Source organism: Lactuca sativa, chromosome 8 (genome assembly GCF_002870075.4).
Source record: "Lactuca sativa cultivar Salinas chromosome 8, Lsat_Salinas_v11, whole genome shotgun sequence".
Lineage (NCBI taxonomy): Eukaryota > Viridiplantae > Streptophyta > Magnoliopsida > Asterales > Asteraceae > Lactuca > Lactuca sativa.
The window spans coordinates 6,418,102-6,430,807 of NC_056630.2; the positions used below are offsets into that span (position 1 = coordinate 6,418,102).

General features: G+C 34.8%; 1 protein-coding gene and 1 non-coding gene across 2 annotated transcripts; both read left to right on the top strand.

The window, feature by feature from the left end:
* The first annotated feature begins 3,587 nt into the window (after positions 1-3,587).
* On the top strand, positions 3,588-3,658 carry TRNAG-CCC (transfer RNA glycine (anticodon CCC)). The gene has a single exon. It is a non-coding gene; the product is annotated as a tRNA-Gly (tRNA).
* A 2,358-nt stretch (positions 3,659-6,016) lies between these two features.
* On the top strand, positions 6,017-9,985 carry LOC111876097 (glucan endo-1,3-beta-glucosidase). Its single transcript, XM_023872626.2, has 4 exons — positions 6,017-6,086; positions 8,219-9,195; positions 9,269-9,581; positions 9,853-9,985. The coding sequence occupies exons 1-4, from the start codon at positions 6,017-6,019 to the stop codon at positions 9,873-9,875; spliced, it is 1,383 nt and encodes a 460-aa protein (XP_023728394.1). The 3' UTR covers positions 9,876-9,985.
* Positions 9,986-12,706: the final 2,721 nt, after the last annotated feature.

The window sequence follows — 12,706 nt, forward strand, 5'->3', positions numbered from 1 at the left end:
CTTGTATCTCGAATTGCGAGGATGATTATTAGTACCTTCTGTGTAACTTATCCTCCCTATCCCCCAGTACCTCGGGATATTTAGACGGGACCCTATCCCCCAGTACCTCGGGATATTTAGACGGGACCCTATCCCCTAGTACCTCGGGATATTTAGACGGGACCCTATCCCCAGTACCTCGGGATATTTAGACGGGACTAACCATTCCGAATCCCAATTGATTAGCACTAGTGTTCGATGAACATCTACGGATGCCTACGGTTATTACTTATACTAGGCGTACCTTTACGGGACTAACCCTTCCTCCAACCTGCTGCTGCTACAGAGGACAATTGGACCATCTTCGGAGGTTCATTAGGTTATACATATCGCTTACTGCGATGTCGTGTTTGTCCTGGTAACCCAAGATAATAACACTTACATGATTATATTTTTCCTATCTTACTTTATTTTGTGATATATTCACATAAACGATGAGTTAGACTAAGCACATTTAGTACTAGTCAATAGAATGGAAAATCTATCATTTTACTTACAGAACATTTAAGTCTTGGTAGAAGACTATCATAACGTTTTCCTATTTTACTTTATTTTGTGATATATTCACATAAACGATGAGTTAGACTAAGCACATTTAGTACTAGTCAATAGAATGGAAAATCTATCATTTTACTGACAGAACATTTAAGTCTTGGTAGAAGACTACATTATCATAACAAAACATTCGGGTCTTGGTAGAAGACTACATTGTCATAACTAAACATTCGGGTCTTGGTAGAAGACTACATCTCAAAGTAATAGAAAATAAGGGATTTACATGGCATTCATAATAGATTTTCATAAGCAAGACAACGACACTTAATTACTTATGAATTCACCAGCTTTAAAGCTGATACTCTCTTTCAAAATAACTTGTATTCTCAGGTCATCAGTTAGACAGGTGTGATGGTCAGGTTTTTGAGAAGATGGAGCACAGACAAGACTCACCTTATTTTGATTATTCATTTTATTGTTGTACATTATGAAAGAACACACATGTATTAAAACTCTACTTATAATGCAATGGATGATGTTGTTGCTTGTTTATTATATTACACTATTGTGATACTGTACATGACGTCCTCCACCCCTGAACGTTTCCGCCGTTCGTGGTTTTGGGGTGTGACATCAGTGCTAGTGGGAGCATTGTAGTCATCCTTGTATTGTACATAGATAATGTACGGTTCATAGGAATGGACTTGGGAGCCGGAGGACGAGATGAGGGAGCACTACCCAGAGCTATTCCTAGATGCAACAGACTTCGAGGACCAAATCTAAAATAAGTGGGGGAGATTTGTAACGCCTAGATCCTGGTAAGTATTTTAAACCAAATTATTCATTTTTGCAAAGGGACTCGACGAGTTGGAGGCCCCAAACTCGTCGAGTGGAAACGGATTTTGGACGCGGGTTTTGAAGTATACTCGACAAGTTGAGAAGCCTCAACTCGAAGAGTAGGGCTGCAAGAGTGAAACCCTTATTTTTAGGGTTTGCACCTTATTTAAGCACCTTAACACATTATTTTGGCCTCCCTCTTCGCCTCCCTCAGTCCAGCAAAACCCTAATTCGTGATCTTGAGCCTTTTGAGTGTGTGTAAGTGAAAAGAGAGTGATTCTTTGGTATTTCCTTGAAGGAGTGGAAGTTAGAAGTTCTTGGTTGAAGGAAGAAGCTTTGGATCCATAAGTAGAGCTTCATTTCTGGTTCACCTGAGGTATAAAGCTCCTACCTTGCTTATTGAGTGTTTAGATCTAGTTTTATGGCTTTTTCTCCATGTTTTGGTTCAATAATGGTGGCCTTTGGGCTTTAGATATCCCTTATGGAAAGAAACTTCAGATCTAGAGCCATTGAGGGACTCCATGGCATAAAGGTGCCAACTTTATGGCCATGGGAGTCCCATGCAACTTGTGATCCACCTTTTAGGGCCTTTGGAGCTAAATAACCCATGCGTGGACGTAAAGTTAGTAACTTTATGTGATATATCGACCCTAGGGGACTAGATCTACGGTTTGGAAGCATTGAACCCGACTGGAAACGACTGAATGAATTTAGACTATTGGGGACTCGACGAGTTGTTCATACGACTTGGCGAGTTGGGTCGTGGTTCCCCCAACCTTTTCTGGTACTAGCCAAACTCGTCGAGTGTTGGAGATGACTCAGCGAGTTGGATACGTTCTTGGGTTTGAAGATTGAAGAACTCGACGAGTTCAAGGAGGAACTCGGCGAGTTGCGAGCGAAATGTCTCGACTATTTATGAAGGGGAACTCGACGAGTAGGATCGAGATTCCAGAGTTTTATGATCATGGAACTCGACGAGTTCATGAAAGAACTCGACGAGTAGGATCGAGATTTCAGGTTTTATGGATCATGGAACTCGACGAGTTGATGGACCAACTCGGCGAGTTGAGTCAACCAGGATGTTCACTTTGACTTTGACCATTGATCAGAGTTGACCCTTAAAGGGGTTATGAGTATGAAAGGGTAATTAAATGAGATTATTATGTGTAGGAGTTTGAGAGGAGTTGATCCCAGAGCTGAGGACAATACAACTACTACATGACACTCGAGGTGAGTTACCTTCTAGTAGAAGTGGGTCGAAAACACCAATGCCGACCCACTAGTAAGAGTTATAGTAGAGATGATTGCCTTTGTGATAATTATCTGGTATGTCACTATCTATTATGCTTTATGTGCTAGTATGTTATGATGTTATATGATAATGGTAGGAGGGGTAGGTTAGACCCCAGTACCGGTCGATAGAGCCGAAGGGGTATGCCAGCACCTGGATAAGCTAAGCAGTACATGACTTATATGTTTATGCACTAGGATGCTATGTGGTAGAAGTAAGGGGTGAAATAGTCCCCGGTAACGGTCGAAATGACCGAAGGGGTAGGCCAGCTCCCTGATATGCTAAGCAAGGTACATGTCAAAAGGACTGAAGGGGTAGGCCAACACCCTGATATGCTAGACGAGGTATCGGTCGATAGGACCGAAGGGGTAAGTCAGCACCCTAATATACTAGACAGTTACTGATTGAAAGAGACCGAATGGGTAGTCCAATACCCGGATATGCTAGACAGTATGTATATTGCATGATATGTGGTATGATGGGGAAACTCAAATAATGTTATTTGTAATTTATCTATAAAATATCACCAAAATACATTTTGCAAAAAATTTCATATTTATTTGTATTAAATAATAATTAGTAACTAATAACATAATCATAAACCCTCAAATTATATATTCATTATATATTCAATCAAATTTCAAATCTATAAATATAAATATGAATGAGGATTATAGACTTGAATTGGGATGTGGAATTAAGAGTGGGGACTTTTTTTTTATGTTTTAGAATTTTATTTTCTGTGTGAAACAGTTTTGATATTGAACTCCGTATGATTACTTTGTATTAATTTGCTCCGAATTAAATCACTAAATTTTAATAATGTTTTGTTTGCTTTCGATACGTTATAATAAAGTTTTTTTGAAAGTAATAAAAATGTTGTTATAATTGTCTATTAGTTTTATAACAAATTTTGAAGCAAAAGGCGCATCTAGTGTAGTGGTATCATAGTACCCTCCCACGGTACTGACCGGGGTTCGATTCCCCGGATGCGCATCATATTTATATTATACAGTTTTACTTTAGAAATTTTATTCAATATATGTTTTTGTCGCTTAAAAACTATTTGTTTACTACTTGAAATATAGCGAATACTCACATTTTATTCATTTTATTAATATTTATAAATATAAGTTTTTTTACCGATATGTTAGCAACATATTCGTTTGATTGGAAATTCTTACATATCCCTATACTAATAAAAGAGTAGTTCTTTTGCCGTGTCATCATATTAAATATTTTAATCAATGTGTTGTCACTTATCAATCTATTAGTTCTTCATTTTTTTAAACATGTTCTAAATCATATACCGATCTGGATTACTTTAATGTATTCATGAAGCTTTAAGGGTGGCTTGAAAACCTAACTTCATGAATTCACTAATTTACAACTTGAATTGATACTTGAATTCAATACATATCGATTGAAGGCAAACGGGCAACAAGCTGCGCCGCTAGCCCTTTTTGGATGACAAAACCTATTCTTTTGAAAACAACATTTGTGGATCTAGGAGATATGACATTAGAATGCATGACCCGTTGGACTCTGTTAAGGAGCTCCACCGCCTCTGGTGCGAGAAAACAAAATGTATCGAATGCAAAAGGAACAAACACATGTTGATTTTCCCTACATGCATTGTCGTGCTTTACCACTTTGCACGCAGCGGCTTTCAAAGCTGCATGCCCAGCTGCGAAACCTCCACTCCCCAAACCAACGGGAGGAGATACACCAGTAAGATCCACGCACGCATGCTTCCCTCCTATCCATCCAAAGACCAAAATGTCAGCCGGTCTAAGTGTGGACCTGCCATCCTGTGGGTCCGTCAAAAAGTTCATTGGCGCTTCTTTCTTCACAGATATACCAGCACGCCGACAAGCATCAAAGAGAACATCCCGAACCACATCATGTCTATACTTGAAACCAGGGAGCTCTCTACAATGAACCGCGTGTTCCCCAAAGGTATCCAAACATGCCTTGCGACAAACTGGGCATATCTCGTCAATTGGGAATATGAGAATCATGAGGCGGTAACGAAGGATAGTTCGGTACTCCACATGAGACATATGCTGGCCAAGACCATCAATAGGCATAGTTAGCAGAAAATCTTGAGCATGAGGCGCCCGCAGACACTCAAAGACTGCTTTCTGTCTGACAGTCATCTCGAAGTTGACTTCCATATCTTGGACGATTTTAAATTTATTAGACATCCTCATTAATGTGATGCTATTTGACAATGTATTTATTCTCTATTTTAAATTTTAAATTTTATATTATTGTTTTCATTAATTCATTTTATTAATATTTATAAATATAAGTTTTTTTATCGATATGTTAGCAACATATTCGTTTGATTGGAAATTCTTACATATCCCTATATTAATAAAAGAATAGTTTTTTTGCCACGTGTCATCATATTAAACATTTTAATCAATGTGTTGCCACTTGTCAATCTATTAGTTCTTCATTTTAAATTTATTAGACCTGCTCATTAATGTGATGCTGTTTGACAATGTATTTATTCTCTATTTTAAATTTTAAATTTTATATTATTGTTTTCATTAATTCACAAATAAAAAATATCTGATATATATTAAAAATTAATTTTACATCTTTATTTGAATCAATGATTATAGTTTCACATAACTAATAAAAATATCTCTTAAATTAATAGTTTATTTAAAATAACTGATTAATAATTTTGAGTTTTTACTATAAAAGTTTAATTAATTTTATAACTATGATTTTCACGGGTTATGAATTAGTTTAATAATATTTGGTTTGTTGTATCTTCCTTTGTTTGCAACTTATTGCTACATACGTAAAACTCGGTATACTTTCCTTAAAAATCATTTGATTGACAACCAAAAAAATAAATGTAACTTACTCATTCATCAAGTGTACGTTAGAAAAATCTTTAAAAAAGAAATTAACATGTAATTACTTCGTAAAAGAATATTGCGTTGTTATATCTCGTCTACTCTATTTGTTTTATGTATTTTTAGATACTTAGATAATTAGATACTTTTTATATATGGCCAGTTTCCTATTAGTTATTGTTTTTTAAATCGTTCTGAAAATAAAATAAAAAATATCACATATACAAGCACCAACACGTGTGCAAGATCTAATGTTGTGGGTAAGGTACCAATACCATACTCCTAACAAAATGCTTATAAGAAACTTGATTTGCCAAGTTAAAAGATTCAAATCCATCTTTGCCTAAAAAAATACTATAATAAACCACTGTTCACTTTCAGATAAAACCCATAAACAAAAGTAAAGCATCTCCTTGATGCACTCTTCTTTTATATATAGACATGACTTTTATTTTGAATCATTCAATCTTTGCCTCAAATGGAGAAACCCGTAACTTCTTTTCTACATACTCTGTTTCCACTTTTTCTCATATTTTTCCTCGTTAAAGGTATGTAATATACGAAAGAAAATATGATTTTATATATATTTTCATTTACTTAGATTTTATTCTATTATCTAATACTTGCATTGAATAATGTTTCATGCTTATTGTTGGATTAACTTGGAACAAATGAAGTGCTTCCAAAACTCAAATCTTAATGATTCTAGTATCATGTAATTTTATTTTAAGAACTTTAAATCTTTTTGTGATACATTAAAGGGTTAATTTAACAAAAACCATTTTATTTTCTATCATTACACGGAAAAGCATCTAATATAATTTAAATTTGTTGTCTATATTATTTTTATTTTTTTTATTTTTTGACTAATTTTAACAACTAATCTAATATCTTAATTTGTTGTCTATATTATTTTTATTTTTTGACTAATTTTAACAACTAATCTAATATCTTCTTCGGTTGTTAATCTATATAAGTATTTTTTATAATCAAATTTGAATAATTTATCCTTGTCTATTTAGAATATTCTATAAAACTTCATCATTAATTTTTCTATAAACATATTTTCTAAATATAAAAAAATAATATAAATTTTATATAACTCGCTATAAATTTTTTATTTTATACATGAAATAGCATTAAAAGATTAGTAGAATAAATTAATTATTAATAAAAAATCAAATATTTAAAACACCTAATATTATTAAACTCATATGTTACAATTTTATTTTGTTTCCATATATATTTTGTTATAAAATATTATATTTGCAATAAAAATATATTTTTTTTATTATATTAAAACGATATGGAGGCATACATTTTTTTAATAAGAATAAAGATTTATATTATATAATAGAAATATAATTATTGTTTATGTAAAAGAATAGAAAAAGTTTATATGATTAATGCAATATGAATAATTTGTTTAAAAATCATTTTAATATAAAATATTAATATTTTCTTTTTGAAACAATATATTAAGATTTTAGTTTATTGTATTATTATTATTATAATTATTTTGAAAATATGTCTCATAAATTTGTTTTTATAAGATCTTTATAATATATGTGTTTATTAACATTACAATTTTGGGCTTCTAAAAATACAATCATTTTTTCTTAAAACAATTTAAATGACAAACGATATGTTTTTTCTTATTTTAATATTGTGGTGATGTTTCCACTGAATCGTTTGCATCTTTTGTCGCTAAAAAATTACTCTTTGTTTAGTTGAGTTTTAAAAAAACATTTTTAAAGACATATTTACTTTTTAATGTTTTTTTTTTTCCAAATTTTGGTATTTATAATCATTTATCTTGTTCAACCATTTAAAAGAAAATTTAACAAATAATAAAGTAAGTAAAAATTGAATTGAATATAACAAGATAATAATAAAGTTAAAAAAAACTAATAATTTGTAATAATAAAATAATAAAATAAATATTTTTAATATAATGATTAGAAAGTGTAATGATGAAATAATAAGGTTAGAAAAGAGAAAACCACTTTTTCGGAAAACATTATATTAAAAATATTTATTTTATTATTTTATTATTACAACTTATTAGTTTTTTTTTTAACTTTATTATTATTTTGTTATACCTAATATATTAGACTAGGTATAGAATAGAGTGTCCATAACACCACCATCACACGATTGTTTATTGCAAATTCATCATTTAGAACGAGTAGTGTGTTATATTTTGATGTTCTAGAATCTAAAAAACTTAATGATTTTTGTAAAAGTTTCCTATATTAAACTAACATATCAAGTTTGTTAGCTATATACCATATAGAAATTAGATATTTTCGTTTTCATTGTATTTTTTGAACTGCTAAAATTCGATATCACGATTGTTTATTGAAAATTCATCATTTAGAAAAAGTAAGTGTGTTATATTTTGATGTTCTAGAATCTAAAAAACTTAATGATTTTTGTGAAAGTTTCCTATATTAAACTAACATATTAAGTTTGTTAGCTATACCATATAGAAATTAGATATTTCCGTTTTCATTGTATTTTTTGAACTGCTAAAAATTTGATATCACGATTGTTTATTGCAAATTCATCGTTTACAAAGAGTAGTGTGTTATATTTTGATGTTCTACAAATATTAATGATGAATTTGCAAAGCTTGCAAATATGATATATGATGGGAAACCGTGGTCTTTTATCTCAGGAATCAAAGGGAACATCGGTGTAAACTATGGCACGGTGGCCGACAACCTACCCCCACCGGCACAAGTGGCGCGCTTCCTCCTTGATTCCACCATTATCAGCCGTGTGAAGCTCTACGACACCAACCAGGAAATCCTTCAAGCCTTTGCGCATACCGGAATCGCCATTACTGTGGCTGTCCCCAACAACTTAATCCCAAATCTTACAAATCTCAAGTTCTCCCAACAATGGCTCAAAACAAATATCGCACCTCACGTTCCAGCCACCAACATAGTCCGTATCGTCGTCGGGAACGAAGTCCTTTCCACCACGGATGACTCTGTCGTCTCTAGCCTTGTTCCGGCGATGCAGACTCTCCACGCAGCTCTAGTCGGAGAGGATCTTCACCGTCGGATCAAGGTCTCCACACCACATTCATTAAGCATCCTCTCGTCTTCAAGCCCACCTTCATCTGGGAGATTTAAACAGGGGAATATCGTTCAGGTGGTCAGACAATTACTTGGTTTTTTACGAGCGACAGACTCACCATTCATGATTAATCCCTACCCATTCTTCGGATACTCCGGCAACACGCTGGATTATGCCATGTTTAGACCCAACTCAGGGGTGTTCGACGAAATGACTCAGAGAAAATACACAAACATGTTAGATGCCCAATTAGACGCTACGTATTCAGCGATGAAGCAGCTAGGTTTTGGGGAGGTGGAGATCGTTATCGCCGAGACTGGGTGGCCGTCGAGAGGCGATCCCGGCCAAATCAGTGTTGATACAGAGAGTGCTCGTGAATTCAACGGCAACCTCATCAAACATGTTATGTCAGGTCTCGGGACACCACTCATGCCCAATAGAACTTTCGAGACTTACATTTTTGCACTCTTCAACGAAGACCTAAAACCCGGCCCGACTTCGGAAAGAAACTTCGGGCTTTTCCACCCGGATATGACACCTGTTTATAACTCCGGCATCTTTAGACACAAGGTAACCAACTCTGCATTTTGAGTTTTCATCATTCAAGGATATTAACAGGTTTTTGTGGGATTGGTTATGATAGGCCGGATCAAAGTCGCCGTCAAATTGGAATCCAGAGAGAGGAGTTCCGGTGGCGGGAAACAATGGCGGTGGCGGGAAAACATGGTGTATTCCGACAAGTGGAGCGAGTGAAGAGGTTTTACAGATGAATATTGATTATGTATGTGGGTTAGGGTTTGATTGTCAGCCCATAAGCAAAGGTGGGAGATGCTTTTACCCTGATTCGGTTCGAGCCCATGCCGCCTACGCCATGAACGTCTATTACCAAGCTACCGGCCGGCATGACTATGATTGTGATTTTAGAAGCACCGGCGCCATAACTTCCAGCAATCCAGGTATCAATCTTTGTCTTTACTCCCCTTAAATTACCAATTATCAATTTTTATATCACTAACCTACGCTTATATTATATGACATCGATTTTGTGTAAAAGTTGCCATGTCACTTGTTTAATAGAAAATGAAAATTTTAATATTAAAAGTGATACTGTTATTAGAAATGTGATAATTGATTTGTCATAGCTATGAATATATTATTTGTTTTATTTATTTAATAGTAGATATTCTACTTTTTTTCAATATGTTATTTGATTTAATTTGATGTCAGGTTATGGAAGATGCAAATATTAAAGTAGTGGAACTTCAGGAAAGAAGCTTTATATTTCCAACGTTTGTAATGTAGATTATAGAGCATGTGAAACTTTTAAGGATTTGTTATGCTTACAAGTTACAAGAGTGTATCCGTGAGAGCATGCCATTTTTTTTAAAATTTTTTTTAAAAAATTACAAAAATAGCAAAAGAAAAAAACCAAACTAGGAAAAACCAAAATTTTTTGTGTATCCAAAAGCCTTTTAGTCTAACGGTAATTAACGACTTTTTTAATTGAGAAGTCATAAATTCAAGTCGCGTTGTAACGTCCCAAAAATATAGATCCAAAATTTTCAAATTCCAAATAACCAAAACAACTATCCAAACATCATCATAACCATGGTAAATCAAAATGTTTTATCTAGATCATAAAACATCAGAGTAGTCATAAGAATGCGGAACAAAATAGTGTGTGTAGTGCAATCATCCCAAACTTTTCCCCTTTGCACCAAAACTACCTGAAACATAAACCGAAAACCGTAAGCACGAAACTTAGTGAGTTTCCCCCAAATACCACATACCACACATATCAAACATATAATGGGCCCCGCCCTAACTCGCATAACGGGCCCCGCCCACCCTGTATAACGGGCCTCGCCCTAACTCGCATAACGGGCCCCGCCTACCGAGTATAACAGACCTTGCCCTAACTCACATAACAAGCTCCGCCCACTGAGTATAATAGGTCTCACCCTGACTCGCATAACGGGCCCCACCAAACATACAAACATACAAGTATAACAAAGGTAATAACATATAGAATAATTATCGGGCCCCGCCCAGTAAGCATACAAGCACATACACATGCAAGAGTCACCCAGACATCTAGCATCCTTACATAACAAACCATGGGTCGGCATTAATGCCTTCGACCCGCTAAACATGGTGAGGAAACTCGCCTCTAATTGTTGAATCACTCAGATAAATCCCTGCCTGCTAGTCGAGCAAATCCCCACGCTATCATCATAAAAACAACATCTAATTAATACTGGATCTCGGCCCATAACCAATAATCTAAGATATTTAGCCCAAGCCAAATGTAAAAGACCATTTTACCCTTTTTCCTATTTTGGCCCAAAGCCAAGGCCCAATTTCTTGCTCAAAAGGCCCAAATCCTAAATGATCACCTAAAGCCCACATATGGCACAATTTTCAAAATTAGGCCCAAAGCCCATCATGGCCTAATCCAAAGGAAACCGAAAGTACTAGCCAAAAGCCTAAATCAGAAGTCTAATGGCCCACCAAGGCCCAAATAAAGAAAACCCAACATATGACCCAAACCAAGAATGCAAGCCCAAAAAGCTCATATGCTGAATATGCGGGGCGTAATTAACTTGTACGCTTAGCGTACTCCTTCTGGGGCTAATACGCGCAACGTACCAGCTGGGTACGCCCAACGTACTCCCCAGTTTGCCACCTTACTCCATTAAGCACTTAACCCATTGACACTTCAAGCCAAACTCTCAAATTTGATACTAAAAGGCTACCAAGCATGTGAAGTTGGCAACTTTACATGCATACATAATTTGATGGGGCTCAAGAGCTTAATAAAGGTTTTAACACATGCATGGGTCCAAATACTCCATAAAGTTGACATTTTTATGAACTTGGGGACTGAATGGAGGTAAGATCTAGCATCCATTGCCTCTGGAGTAGATCAAAAGCTCTCTTTTAACACAAAGGACTCAAAAAGATGCACAAATGTTCCATGAACTAGATCTAACATATAAGAGCATAAAGATGTAAGTTTTTTTACTTTAAAAAGCTTCCGAATGTGGAGGTGATCCCGGATCCACAAGCTCAAGCAATCCCCTCAAGTGCTCCTCTTTGTGACATCCCCAAATTCATGGCCATAAATGAACGATTTGTTTATGCTTTATTTTAAAATCATCGTATTCTTTTGAAGAATAATATTGCGGAATTTGTTCCCAAAAATATGATAAATATATTATCAAAGCATTTCCGAAGAAATGTGTTTTAATTATATTAAAAACCTTGGGATTTCATTGTCAATACAGTATAATAGCATAAACAGAAATAGTACATGCCTTACAACATCTATTATTCTAATGGCCTATAATCCATAGATCTCTCATCAGATCACTACTCCTGTGCTCTTTTGCCACTACTTGTAATACAAGAAACTGAGTGGGTCAGGCTTGGGATCCTAGTGAGCACATAGGGTTTTCAACCCACAATAATTAAGTTTATTAATTTCATCAAATCAATCAACCCGATTACCCATTCCCGTTATCCTCACTTTCTGTCCCTAAAGTATCTAAATTAAGGGACCTAGCTTAAGGATTTTCATCAGGATGACAACACTGCTTAGGGGATTACTCAACAATACATGTCAATAAGGAAACCATGATGGGGATGAAGTACACCTGGTGAACACGTAGTTCAAAAACACCTACAGGTTGCGAGTCTGCCAGCATTCCACTAGACTGTCTAGAATAGTCTGTGGTCGTCATCTATACTCTGCTAGATGACTGAATCAACTTTCAACACCAAGGCCTCTCATTATTTTGTTTCATCTTTCATCAAATATATCATTTACCCATCTTTTCCAACATATTGATAGGTATAAAAATACATATACAATTTAAATAAAGTAAAACGTGTATATTTCGTTCATCCAACATAGATATCAAGAACACAGATAATATGTACACATAACACGTAATTTATATTAAATAATTCATATATATGTGTAAGATGAAAGTAACAATGCACTCACTTGTTAATGTGATGACTCCAAACTCGGGCAGCACTTCGCTTCTAACAATTTTATTTTCCTTCAACAAAACCT

Excerpts from the sequence above, each read along its gene's own strand:
- LOC111876097 (XM_023872626.2), top strand. The coding sequence starts at position 6,017 with ATGGAGAAACCCGTAACTTCTTTTCTACATACTCTGTTTCCACTTTTT. Across the intron at positions 6,087-8,218 it reads CATATTTTTCCTCGTTAAAG|GAATCAAAGGGAACATCGGT; the intron begins GTATGTAATATA and ends CTTTTATCTCAG. Across the intron at positions 9,582-9,852 it reads CATAACTTCCAGCAATCCAG|GTTATGGAAGATGCAAATAT; the intron begins GTATCAATCTTT and ends ATTTGATGTCAG.